This window comes from Saccostrea echinata, unplaced genomic scaffold (assembly GCF_033153115.1).
Source record: "Saccostrea echinata isolate AGI-Se365-2 ecotype Australia unplaced genomic scaffold, CSIRO_AGI_Sech_v1 ptg000001l, whole genome shotgun sequence".
NCBI classification, from domain to species: Eukaryota; Metazoa; Mollusca; class Bivalvia; order Ostreida; family Ostreidae; genus Saccostrea; species Saccostrea echinata.
Window position 1 is genome coordinate 27,293,064 of NW_026889750.1, and position 13,199 is coordinate 27,306,262.

General features: G+C 33.9%; 1 protein-coding gene across 1 annotated transcript; it reads right to left on the reverse strand.

Annotated features, from left to right (window-relative positions):
• Positions 1-8,486: 8,486 nt before the first annotated feature.
• On the reverse strand, positions 8,487-12,861 carry LOC133196370 (uncharacterized). The gene is made up of 5 exons (XM_061332284.1): positions 12,823-12,861; positions 12,376-12,730; positions 10,301-10,480; positions 9,876-10,177; positions 8,487-9,042 (listed from the first exon to the last, which is right to left on the reverse strand). The coding sequence occupies exons 2-5, from the start codon at positions 12,655-12,657 to the stop codon at positions 8,487-8,489; spliced, it is 1,320 nt and encodes a 439-aa protein (XP_061188268.1). The 5' UTR covers positions 12,658-12,730; positions 12,823-12,861.
• Between the last annotated feature and the right edge of the window lie 338 nt (positions 12,862-13,199).

Below are 13,199 nucleotides of genomic sequence, written 5' to 3' on the forward strand. Positions count from 1 at the left end.
CATAGGTTAATGGTTAGTTAGTTATAGGTCTTTTTACATGTATATTGCACATGATCTAGTCTTCGTCATATTAGTCATAATAAACTGGTAAAAGAATTCTTCCTTGAACTTCTTATATATTAACTTCACTTCGAGTTGAAACAAAATAGGCACTTACGACAATATATTACTTTATGTTTGACAGTCATTTTACTGGTTAGGGAGCCGTTGTCAACAACGCGCACCTGCTAAGTCCTTATTTACAAAGCTCGAAGGAAATGAATAAGAAAATAAATGACACTGGAATTGATTGTTAACCAGTTTGTGCTGTGTGTATTTGTATTGTTCTATAAATGTAAAACACTCACCGTTATTAAAATGAACTTTTTTCGCATAATTTCCCAGCCACCGTTAGTGCGTTACTATTCCAGGCGCCATCTTATTCTGTGACGTCAAGAGGTCCGCCATGGGAGGTCCAAGAATACATTTATTAGATAAGTCGCGGCTGAAAAGCGATATCTTATAAAAAGCAATATAGCAAGTTATAGGAAGCATAGATATGAAGGAGGAACATAAAAATCTTCATTTTCGGGAAAAAAAAACTGTCTATCATTTCTAATTATTACAGCCATTCTCCAGAAATGGTTCCATTAATAGGATAGCAAAAGTTGAAAAATAAACTTTTGATTGTTGTATTCAAATTGTTAAAATATTTTACTACAACCATTCACCGACATAAATATGAAATTTGACTCACGGATGTTTCTTCGTTTTCGAAAAATTTGATTTTTAAGACAGTACTTAAAATCATGTTACGGAAGTCAGAAGTAAATACACGCCACTAATCATAGGTCGAAACACAAAAAATAAACATCACAGAGCACTTTATTTGTTATTTTACTGAAGACCAATTTTAATTCTGTCAAAATCTTTAAGAATTAAACTTCAAGACATATATTTTGGAAAAAATACTCAAGTCTCAACAAAATCCCTATTTTTCACACCAAAAAGACAACTATGTATTAACTTTCATTCAAATTTGAAAGCGAACTATGAAGAAAATCTTATATTCAGGTTTTTTAATTAAAACACCAAATCCATGAAACACTTATGCAGAGAAGTTAAGAAAATTTTATTCCACAAATTTAAGTTGAGAGATCTTCAAAAATAATAACCATAAAAGTTACGGATGTCAGCATGTGAACATTTTCTAGGAGTATAAGCTTCAAATACATTTTTCAACTGAATAGTGGAGAATAAAAATCAAATATAGATTATACGTCATAGAAATTATTGATTACTTAATGTAATTTGAACTTGAAAATAAGCGAATTCTTGTCAGTAAACAGCAATTATATGAATTTAAAAAATGTAGAATTCTGGTTTATTTGTCAAAAAAAAGTGAAGAAATGTACAAAAATTACATGCCCTGATAGATCTACAGTCTACAATTTTGTAAGTTCAAAAGATAATAATATATAGTATATTTTTGAAAATTGAAAGCTTCTATATGTCTCACAACTCTGTTACGGATGAAAGTCTCCTCTTGCAAATAATTACTCTGAAGATATCTTACAATAGTCTTGAAATTTATTGTTTATAGTTTCCTCAACTAAGTCAACTTCCTTTTCAAGTTAAAAAAAAACTGGATATTTTCCCTAGAGAGATTGGGGGGGGGGGGGGGGGGAGTTATCACCATTAAAATATGAGCTGACTGAATCCATATCTCTTTTTTTTTCAAATGGCTACTTATATATTTTTCCATATTTGCACACTTTGGTCATGGAGTTCACCCGAACCTCCTACTCTTCATAATCTCTCTCTGTAACTTTTACAATATACCACTAGTGAGAATAAACTGTAGCTCATTTAACACTAGTTCCTAACTCATCACGTTCCCCTGGCGTGGCTTTTTCCTAGATAGTTTCACTGTGCCTTCATTCCAACTTCTAGAACTCCCTACCGCCTCTTCTGCTTTTCTTTGCTTGCATCTATAATAGGACTTTCACTCGATCATGCTCTTTACCTGACTTTTCTTTTCTTCAATTCCCTTTGATTTAACTCTAAAACACTTATGTAAGCTTTCCGTTTTCTCTCTCACTCATTTACTGAATACACTCATGTATTTTCACTATTCTTTCTCTCCATCTTTTCTGTCTTTCTGCATTTGTTAATAGCATTCTGTAAATAATGCATATAATTATGCATTGGTATAAGCTAAACTAATTTTTTTTTTCTTAAGAGAAGTCATTTATTCTAAGTAAGATTGGTTATGGGTGTCAGGTCTCATAAAACCTGATATCCGTATCCAATACTATTTAGAATAAATTTGTTACCAGAGAGTATTAAACGAATAATTTAATCTGTACACAATACAATTTTCATATGTGCATATCAATACAATATTTCAAAGTGCCAAATAAATTTTGTTCATATGGTAATTTTTTTTTTCAAATATGTCTGATACACAAATATCTGATCACATATTGTGTAAATCAATAAGTTTGATGCTCTAATATATCAATGGAATAAAACATCCAAAGCATAATACGCAGTAATAATTATCACTTTTTAGATTTTAGAACATACAATGTAAGAATGAATAATAAAATTTAGAAAACACTTTATAAGCACTAGAAAGTATAGGTATGAAATCTGATTTTTTTTCCCTGACATACGTAACGCTACAGAAAATTTCTAAAAATAATGTCAAATGATTAATTGACTTAGGTGAAATGGCTTTAGTCTACAGCAGATATACTTCTTGCAAATGAGTATACACTAAATCAGACAATTCAACACATATCCATTCGTATTTATTCAACATTTTAACGCACCCTTGTCATATTTTTCTCAAATATACGCTTTGCTTCATACAATAATCGCTTAAGTTCGGTAATTTCAAAATTTCGTTACATGCTAACTCGTGTTCTACTTCGCTGAACAATCTTTATGTCAATAATGGAAAGCCGAACCTGATAATTTTTGTTTGAAAATATTGTTACGGATGTCATACGTTACGCCGATCAGGATTTTTAGTCATTTTCCCTCTCTATTTACCACGTTATCATCGTCATTTTCTGTAGATAAGCGTATATAGGTTGAATCATTGTATTCTTCAAAAACATAACGAATAAGTTTGCCAAATGTCATTAATTTGGTTGAAAATGGCGTTACGGAAGTCAGGCTTTAAAATGCGTCAAACTCAATATTCATTTTTTAACCAAAAATTAAAAAAACCCCATACATTTCTGACTTTCAGAGGTATATATTTTTCTTCTAGTGTGCCTTTTACTTTTTATTACGATACTATCCATAGATATTCGTTTGAATACAATCACTTCCTTTCAAATCAATCACGCGTTACGGAAATCAGGCCTGTTTCAGCGACAATATATAAATCGGGGTAAATGAAGGAAGAATGTTTGATTTCTGATTGTGTCTTACTGAGAAAACAGGTTTAGTGATGCTAAAATAAAGACTAAGTTTTAATTGTCTATTTCTTCAAGTATATGCCACTCAGTAGAGTATTAAAATTGAAATATGCACTTACGACATGCTGAGAAACGAACAAAACTATTTTTCATAGGAATATTTGGACATAATCTAACACTTCAAACGCATAATAATTGGTACCTAATTTTTGTAATTTTGTTGTAGACATATTTTGAGTAAAGTTTCAGTAATTTACATTAAGTAGGAAAAAATAATTTTGTATTAAATGCAAGCGACACCATTTTTACATATTTGGAACCATTTCTGGAGAATGGCTGATTATCATTAATTTCGTCATTGATACATGTTATTAAAATAAGACCTGCGTTAACCTTTATAATGAAATTCCATTTATGACAGCCATCTGCTTATTCTGCCACAGCCAACTGCTCACTGCCACTGCTTATAGATGGTTTTACTTACTGTCTTATTCTTTTAAAGATCATTGGATACCTAAATTTTGGAAACGGTAGGGCTTTTGCCATATCTTCTTGCTCGGTTTTAATTGTTTTCTTACACGGTAAAATTTGAGAAAGTTTATCTTTTGCGGGATTTTATTTTTTTCATTTTTTGGATTGAATTTTCAGTATAGATTTTTAAGCATAGAATTGGAAAGAATGTAAATTAAAAAAAAATAAGGCTGGTTTGATGAGAAATTTTTGTGATAAATATGTGTTTTAGCAGTAATGAAGTCTTCACACAATGTTTTACAAAATTCTATAACACAATTTTTTGAGTATCCAATGTCCTGAACATGCATATACTTGAATGCAACATCTACTACCGTGAAAAAGCACAGGTACTTGTGAACAGGACCCCGCCCCCCCCCCTCCCCCGAAATTCAACCCCGGGCTTGTTGGACATTTTTTTTTTTTCACAAATTATATTTATTACACTTATTCATCATGTGTACCATAGCAAAAAATCGTGAAAACCCCAAAATAATCGTTCCATACAAAAATACCCCACTATACTATCATGTATAGTGGGGTATTTTTGAGTTTTTTTGATTGTTTTTTGTTGTTTTTTGATTCCCACTTGGCCTCTAAGGTGAAAATGAAAATTCCGAAACCTTATCGCACATTTACAGGACACTCCCAATTATATTAAAAAAGGTGAGTTGGTTACTGCAAAAAATGTAAGAGGACTTAAGGAACCAGGTTTTTGTATTAAAAACGTCATTTTTGACCCTAGGGTGAAAAGTGAAATTCTGAAGCCTTATTGCACATCTACAGGACACTCTCAATCATATTCCAAAATATGAATGGGCTACTGCAAAAGATGTGAGAGGAGTTCAGGAAATTAGACTTTTGCAGAAAAACCCCAGGGTAAAAATGAAATTTTCAAAATCTTTCTGTACATGTTTAAGGCACCACCAATCATAAAGATGAGTTGCCTACTGCTTAAAATTTGAGTAGTTTGAGGAAGAAGTGTGACAGACGGACTGACGGACCAGGATAACAAAAATATACCCGAACTTTCTATAGAAAGTGCGGATATAATAAAAGTTATAAAACATTCGAAAAGGTTTTGATGCACCTTTTACTTATAGATATCCAAGCCAAGAGAGATAACTCTATCTTTACATATTTTTGTTGCTTCCTCTTTGAAATGTTGTCTACTTTGTATTATAAATTTTATGGTTCATTCTCTGTAAGATAAACATTACAACAAATTCCATTTTAATAGTGAGCAGAAGGTTGTTCTCCCTAATAAGGGCTTAGTCCAGTATTCTTGAAAAGGGGGACAGAACGCATTTAGTTGGTAATATGTTGCTGAAATCGTCTCCCACCGCATATTTGGGCTCTTGTGATTAAAATATGAAACGTATAAAACAGAAAAAAAAGGACATGCACCGTACAAGCAACAGTCAACTAACGGATTTCACCGTACAAATAAAAACGGACATGCACCGTACAAGCAACGGTCAATTAACGGATTTCACCGTTCCCTTAACAAATGACGTGTATGAATGTCAGAGTACCGTGAAAGACGCATGAGAGATAGACAAGAAGGTCAATGAACATCAGACTAGTTGTATTAGCGGACACACCGTCAGTGTCCGGAGAACTTTGTGTTTATCCGTTTCATTATCGGTAATTGTCCAGTTGTGACTTGGGTCAACTGACATCAACGTAAGAATACCATGCAGACAATTACAGGAAATAAAGCATATGAGTTCCGTTCAAAACGCAAGCAAACGGATACCTACCACATTTTAATGGGCATTCCATACTTAAAGCGAACACCTAAGTCCGGCGGTGTCTGTTCCAAGTTTTGAACTTGCTCAAAACTTTCTGCCAGATGAAATAAACTTCACCGGACATTGACCGTATTCATCGAATAAGAAACAAACAAGAAACGTATGCGAATGGAGATGAACGGAATGAAAATTTTGCCATCCATTCGACGTCCGTTAGTGCTATCCGATAAGGTTTGACTGAGCAAAGTCTAACCTTATTATCTCTAACTCGATGGGATCTAGAAATCCTAGGATTCGAGATACTGAAGTTAAAATATTTTAACAAAATATGAATGGGACTTTCAAATCACTTCGACATATCCGTGGATTTCTAAATATCGATGCTCGAGATACCGAAGTTTAACTGTATTAGGCTGTATTTCAATAATTAAGTATTTGTTCGGTGGCTAGTTAGGCAAGGTACGAGATTTTTTTTTTATTAATCAATTTGTTTATTTATTAATTAATCTTTTCAATAGCTTATGAAATGATTTCAATATCTAGAGTTATCCGTCTTTTTATGCTTCATTGGTGTATAACAATAGATGATATGGGGGAATCTTCTTATATGGGGTCAAATATAACATAACGAAATGACACGGGTGCACGGCTTATCAAATTATACTCCAACCACTTTATCTAGTGATTGAACAGAAGAAATTCAAAGAAGCTGTACTGAACAAAACCTGCTATTTATGACAAACGAGATGACTTCAGCTATTCCATCATCAACTTTCCTTATTTATGTAGTAATATTCCGCTATCACCTGCAAATGGTGTTTCATCTCTCAACCTTTTCGATACTCAAAAGGATGCGCTGAGTACGATCAATTTTTAAACCGAGGCAGGCTACTGACAGATAAGTTGATGGTACAGGGATTTCAACAACCTGTTTCAAGTCAGCATTGTATACTGCGCGGATCAAAGAAGTCTGATTTTAATTAGTTTGCAAGTGATGAGCCCCCTTGCCTTCCAATATGCATTGAAAAGACCTGGAATTAAGTTGAAGGTACAAGGTGTTCCATGTAGACCCGAAAACATCTGCTTTCCATTCTGCATGGGATCGAGGTCTTCAGATGGGTCGTTTATTGGGGTACTTTTTATTATATTCTAAAAGGAAAAAGAAATGCATACCTAAAGGTAACAGAAATGATGTATTGTGTTGCATCCTACCCTCAAAGAGACTATTAAGAAAAAAAATAAATTTTAAAATGTGATGACTTTTTATTTGCACAAATAGTTTGCAATTTTTTTTATGCAATGAAGAAATTATTTTTAAAAAATACTATCAGCTGGTTAAGACGGTTAATACAGTCTTTACTATAGTATAGATTGAAACAGTTTTCATAAATGATACATGTATAATGTACACATTTTAATGATAGGCGAAAGAATCGCTTTTACAAAAGAAAATAACAACTGAAAGGAATGCTAGGGACACAATGAACTGCTGAATTGATACAGATTTACAAATATTACAGAAAGATTTATTACATTTTCAACAGTGAAAAACTGTAATTTTTAGCTCTACTGGACAGAGACCAGAAGAGCTTATGCGATAGTAAGGTGTCTGTCGTCCGGCTGTCTAGCTGTCCATCTGTCTGTAAACAATTTTTCAAAATGCTACTCCTCCTACAGTTTTGGTCTGACTTCAATATAACTTGGCACACAAGTAGACAACGCTAAGGTACATAATTCTGTTTATTGAATTTAGATTTCAATGAACGATATTGCCATGGTTACTAAAAAAAAAGAAGAAATTTCAGTGAAGTACTTTCAAAACAATTCTTTTCCTACAGTTTGGTTTGATTTTAATATAACTTGGCATGCAAACGGACTACATAATTGTCTTCATTATTATTTTTTTTTTATTTTGATGAATGATGTTGTCATGCTTACTGAAATGGAAATTTCTGTAAAATTCTTTTATAAGGCTACTCCTCCTATAGTTTTAATCTGATTGCAATAAATTTTGTCACAAAAAGGACCAAGGATCATTATTCTATTTATCTGTTGCAAAGTTTCAAGTCCAACTTTTCTCTCCCTTGTTATAAATTCAAACAAGTAGAGACTTCTGGTTAATTGTATAAAAGCGATAATCTGTCACAGTTTGAAAGGATATCAAAGTGATAAGTGTGACAGAATATCAGAAATGCGGCAAAACTCTTGATTTTCCTTTCCTTCACGAAGAATGTTTTAAAAAATGCTCTCTGGCCTGAACATTAGGAGAGAGAGAGAGAGAGAGAATAATCCATCCTGTCAGAAAGTAAAAATGCCAAAATTTCTCCAAATAAGTTGTTGAAATCCGTGTTTACAATGTATTCAATCTCACAATCGCTAAGCTATGACGTCTCAGCCACTCAACTATGACGTTACAGCGTATGCCAATGTGTTACAAAAAGACAGAGGCAAAGGGGAAATCAAAGAAAATGTAATAAACAGAAACTTTAATGTTTTGTAGTTGGATATTGAATTTATTTCACTCGGAAAACAGGATTTTTTGATATTTTCACGAGTGCAAATATACATGTATATATATATATATATATATATATATATATATATATATATATATATATATATATATATATATATATAATATGACCCACTCGTGAAATTAATTCCATATCCAACTGCAGAACTTATTTAATGATTATGTATAGTTATTGTGAAATTTGTATCGGATGGTCCCCATATGGAAAGCATCTTAATATCACAGAAAGTGTTCCCAAAATATGAAATTCTTTGTCAGCAATCTTTATATTTTTTTTTATTTTTTGGATTTATATATGTTTAACATTGTATTTCCACGCGATATTTGTTCAATTTTTCTCTGTCCTGCATCTGTTTTGTCCCCAAGGGCTATCGACCAAGGCTCGAAGTCTTGTTGATGAACAACACGTTTAAATGGTCCATTGTCCAAACTGAACTTTAAAGTCGTCGAGGGCGATACACCCAGACCTTGATTCTGCTCGATTTTAAACTCAAGATGGTTTTTCTCAGATGATGCGAAAAAATACACAAAACATTTTTCATGTTTTTCGTCTTTCTTCCTGAGAGAGCTTCCGGTTGTATCAATACGGATGCGTTGGAAATCTCGAAGGTATAAGTTATCAGACTCTCCGATTTTGAAGACGGTGACATAATTCGGTAGAAGAGTGTTGATGTCCTCAAGTTTGACACAGTCAATAAATACAATGGCGGATCGAGCCCCCGTTTTTTTGATGTGCATGAAGAACCGACAGATATATTCATCACGATATGCTAGTTTTATTTCCTTTGCATTAATTTCTGTGAACCCTGGCAATGCAAGTCCGAGAGAAAATCTGAAATAGGGAAAAAGAATCTCAGCATCAAGAAATGATCTTTAACTGATAAAATTATTCATGTCATTCAAATGACATCCATTAAGATTATAAGTAGTCATACAATATATTTCAATTTAGAAATAAATGAATTGTGGAGATAGCGCACAGTAATCATGCCCAAAAGGCCAAGTAAACAATACAAATTGTGAGCAGATAAACACAGACCTCTGACAACAGAGGTGGGATCAAGTGCCACGGAGGAGTGAGCGTCCCGTCAACCGGTCACACCCGCCGTGCCCTTTGTCAAGATCGGGTAAACGGAAAAATCCGTACACTATTCAGTATATGAATGTTAGAGGTCTTTTGGACGAAAGGTCGATTTAAGAATTTGTAAAAACGTCGAAGTCGTTTATGCAAGAAATACTCTGTGCTCTAATCAACCTATTATACCCATATACTAGTATTCGGAAAAAAAAGAATATATAAATAGATAAATAAATAAACAAATAAATGAATAAAACAGGCGTGAATTTCTTCTTTTCACATATTATTTGTTAAAATATTAAATTATTTGTCTGCCTATTTTCCTTTTTTATGTACTAGTATTTTCCATTCAAGCCAAATCTACGTTTTGACAATTATCATGCCAACAACCGACCTACTGCAAGACAACAGAAGACCTAAAATCCTAGAAATCACCTTATGCCTCCTTATTGGTCGAACATGATACTCAATAAAGCCACTTACTTGCTAACTACATACCGGTATATCTGACGAGAGATTTTTGTGTTATCATTGACAAAATACTTTTGAATGTAAAGATTGTGAATGATTGTCATTTTTGAACATACCCAGATTTATTTACAAGACCGTCCGTCTGTAAAGTAATGGTATTTTTCCCGACTTTCTTCGCCTTGCACTCTTCTTTAGACATCAAGGAAACATCGCCATCTTTCCACCGGAATCCAACAATCTCCAGATCCTTGAGGTTGTGATTTTCACCCAAAACCTTAAGAGATAATTCAGCAAGCATGGATTTCGAACTGGAAATGTCATGTTCAACATATACTCTACGAGATACAGCCTTCAGCTTGAAAAGGTCGGGGAAAAGTTTATGGCGCTTGTCCATGCCTATTTTATCCACAGAGGAAAACTGAAAACACAGTTAAATAAATAAAATATAAGTAAGCATAATAAACGAAATCATCATTGATACTACTGTGTGTTTCAAAATATATTGGACAAGATTCTATGTCCACAGAATGTCTATAGTTACTTGAATGGATGTGGTTTTCGGTTTGTCAACAAAATTTGGGGGGAACTGAAGTCTGTCTCCGTCCAAGTTCTCGGGTTTTATCTCTCGTCCCTTGGGTTCGATTATGTATCTGGTTTGGGTAGGAAAGCAGATCACATATAAACTCTCCAGTTCTGTAGTATGGAAAGTCACATTCTCATCCTAAAACAGTTTTTTAAAGTTGGGAAAAAGTAATATTTCAGATCTAGAAAAATTCATATAAATGACATGGGCCTCATGTTTAAACAAGAGGCCCATGGGCCACATCGCTCACCTGAGCACATTGACTAGGAAAAAGCAGAAATCAGTTCAGTATAAAAAAGTTAATATAATGGATTCTTCTTTAATTAAGATTTAATGGCCAAAATGCCATTAATATTGAATTAAATGGGTGTCAAATGTAGGCGGGAATCAAGAGTTAGCGTGCGTAGTTCTTCACACTACCTCAGGATGCTTCCTTATCAATATTACTAATCCTGGCTTTGCTGTTCTTGAGCAGAAGAATTTTTAAGATTTTTTCCCTATATATTCCTATGTAAAACTCTGATCGCTCACTGTGGCCCCATCCTACCCAACCTTAATTTGAACAAGTTTAAATCTACACTACATGAGGATGCTTCTTTAATAATATGACTGATCATGGCTTTGCTGTTCTTGGGCAGAAGATTTTTTCAAGATGATTCCTATATATTCTTAAGTAAAACTCTGACCCTGTGTTGTGCCCCCAACTCCTGGGGGTCATAATTTGAACAAACTTGATTCTACAATACCTAAGATTGCTTCTGGATAAATATAACTAATAATGGCTTAGTTGTTCTTGAGAAGAAGATTTTTTAAGATTTCCTAACGTGTATAATCAGGTTCTTACAAGGGATATATAGATTTTCCTTTTACTCTGTCGGAGTTAATAATTGGAATGATTATTAAGACAGCTCTGTCTGAGGATAAATCACACAGTATTAAATTTTTTCTCTAACTAGAGACGGGGACTGGGTAAGGTACTACTTGCACCATGTTTCTCCCCTTGGTTCCTATTTATAGATAAGAACTATCTTCTTCAGATTTACTACACCCAGAACTTAACATCAATTCCCTAGGATACTTGCCACTGGTGCTTATAACTTTTATGCTTTTATTTTGCTCTTACATGTACCCTTAACTTCTTTATTGCTGATTCAACGGTCAACTTCTTCATCTTGCTTTTGAATGCCTGATTTATCAAAGCTTTGCCTTATATACCTTTTGGCTAGTCCATTCCAAGGATTGTCAGGTCATTTCACTATTTGAAGTCTTCAATGTGTTTTACGCAAATGCCCCTTTACCTTTACATCATATTCCTATGTAAAACTTTGGCCCCCTGTTGTGTCTATGCCCAACTCCCAGGGGGTCATGATTTGAACAAACTTAAATCTACACTACCTGAGGATACTTCCACATTAATATGACTAATAATGGCTTAGCTGTTCTTGAGAAGATTTTTAAAGATATCTCCTAATTATTCCTATGATAAACTTTGACCCCCTGTTGTGGCCCTCCCAGGGGTCATGCTTGGAACAAACTTGAATCTACACTACTTCAGGATACTTCTATAATAATATGACTAATGCATTTGCTGTTCTCGAGAAAAAGGTTTTTAAAGACATTTCCTATATATTCCTATGTAAAATTTCGACCCCCTCTTGTGGCCCCGCCCTTCCCCCGGGGATTATGATATGAACAAATATGAATCTAGAGTATGCAATGAAGCTTTCACCTAAGTTTCATCTTTTCTTGCTCAGTGTTTCTTGAGAAGAAGATTTTTAAAAGATGCCTCCAAATTTTCACGAATTCTTAATTATCTCCCCTTGAAAGATGGCGTGGCACTTTTTGCGATCAAACTTAAATTCCATTTACCCAAGGATGCTTTGTGGCAAGTTTGGTTGAAATTTGCCCAGTGGTTCTGGAGAAGAAATTGAAAATGTGAAAAGTTTACAGACGACGGACGACATACGGACTCCGGACACTCTTTGATCAGAAAAGCTCACTTGAGCCTTCTGCTCAGATGAGCTAAAAACCACCTCAAGATTTGCAGCCACTGATTCCCATTTGGGGCCTTGTTTGACTTTTGCTACGTATGAAACATCTTCGTTTCGGAAGAGATATTTTATTCTGACAGAAAAGGTGACGTGTTTTTCATCTTTATCGTCAAACTTCAGTACACTTCTTCCGCTTTTACTGAAAACTTCATATACATCACAACACGTCACTTCCTGGAAACCAAGCATTATATCTGTTCCTTCTACAATCCTCCGATCTAGCGACCAAGGCCTGCAGCGAACATTGTCTTTGAAATCATACATATCCGGATGCGTCACTATAATTCCATGTCCAAGGTCCGTTTCAATCAATTTTACAGCAGGCTTCTCTGTTACCCTGAAAATAGCGAACAGAATGCAATCTGAGACAGTCATGTTTGATAACTTTAAAAGGATTAAAATTTAAAGAAGTGGACATTTAATACTCACACACATTCATCAACACTGTCTTTGTCGTCATCAGATAATGAAAGCCTTAAAATAAAACCCTCAAAATTAAGTTTTTTGTCTACTGTTGTTACTCTGTCTCAACAAGGCATATATGAAGTGGACTCTGAATTTTCAAGTTAATTTAACAAGGGTAGTTTGTGAAAAAGCTTTCTCGTTCAGTATAAGTAGTTAGAATACATTTTATCCGTTATATAGGGGAGGACGTTTGCTTTTGCAATTTGTTTTTTTAAATAAAACAAACGAACAACCTATCCTCACATTACATCTATAAATTTATTAAGATGCACCATACTAGTAAGTAAGGTTTACAGGCTTAGAGAAGAAAATGGACAAACTTTAAAATGTACTAATGTAAT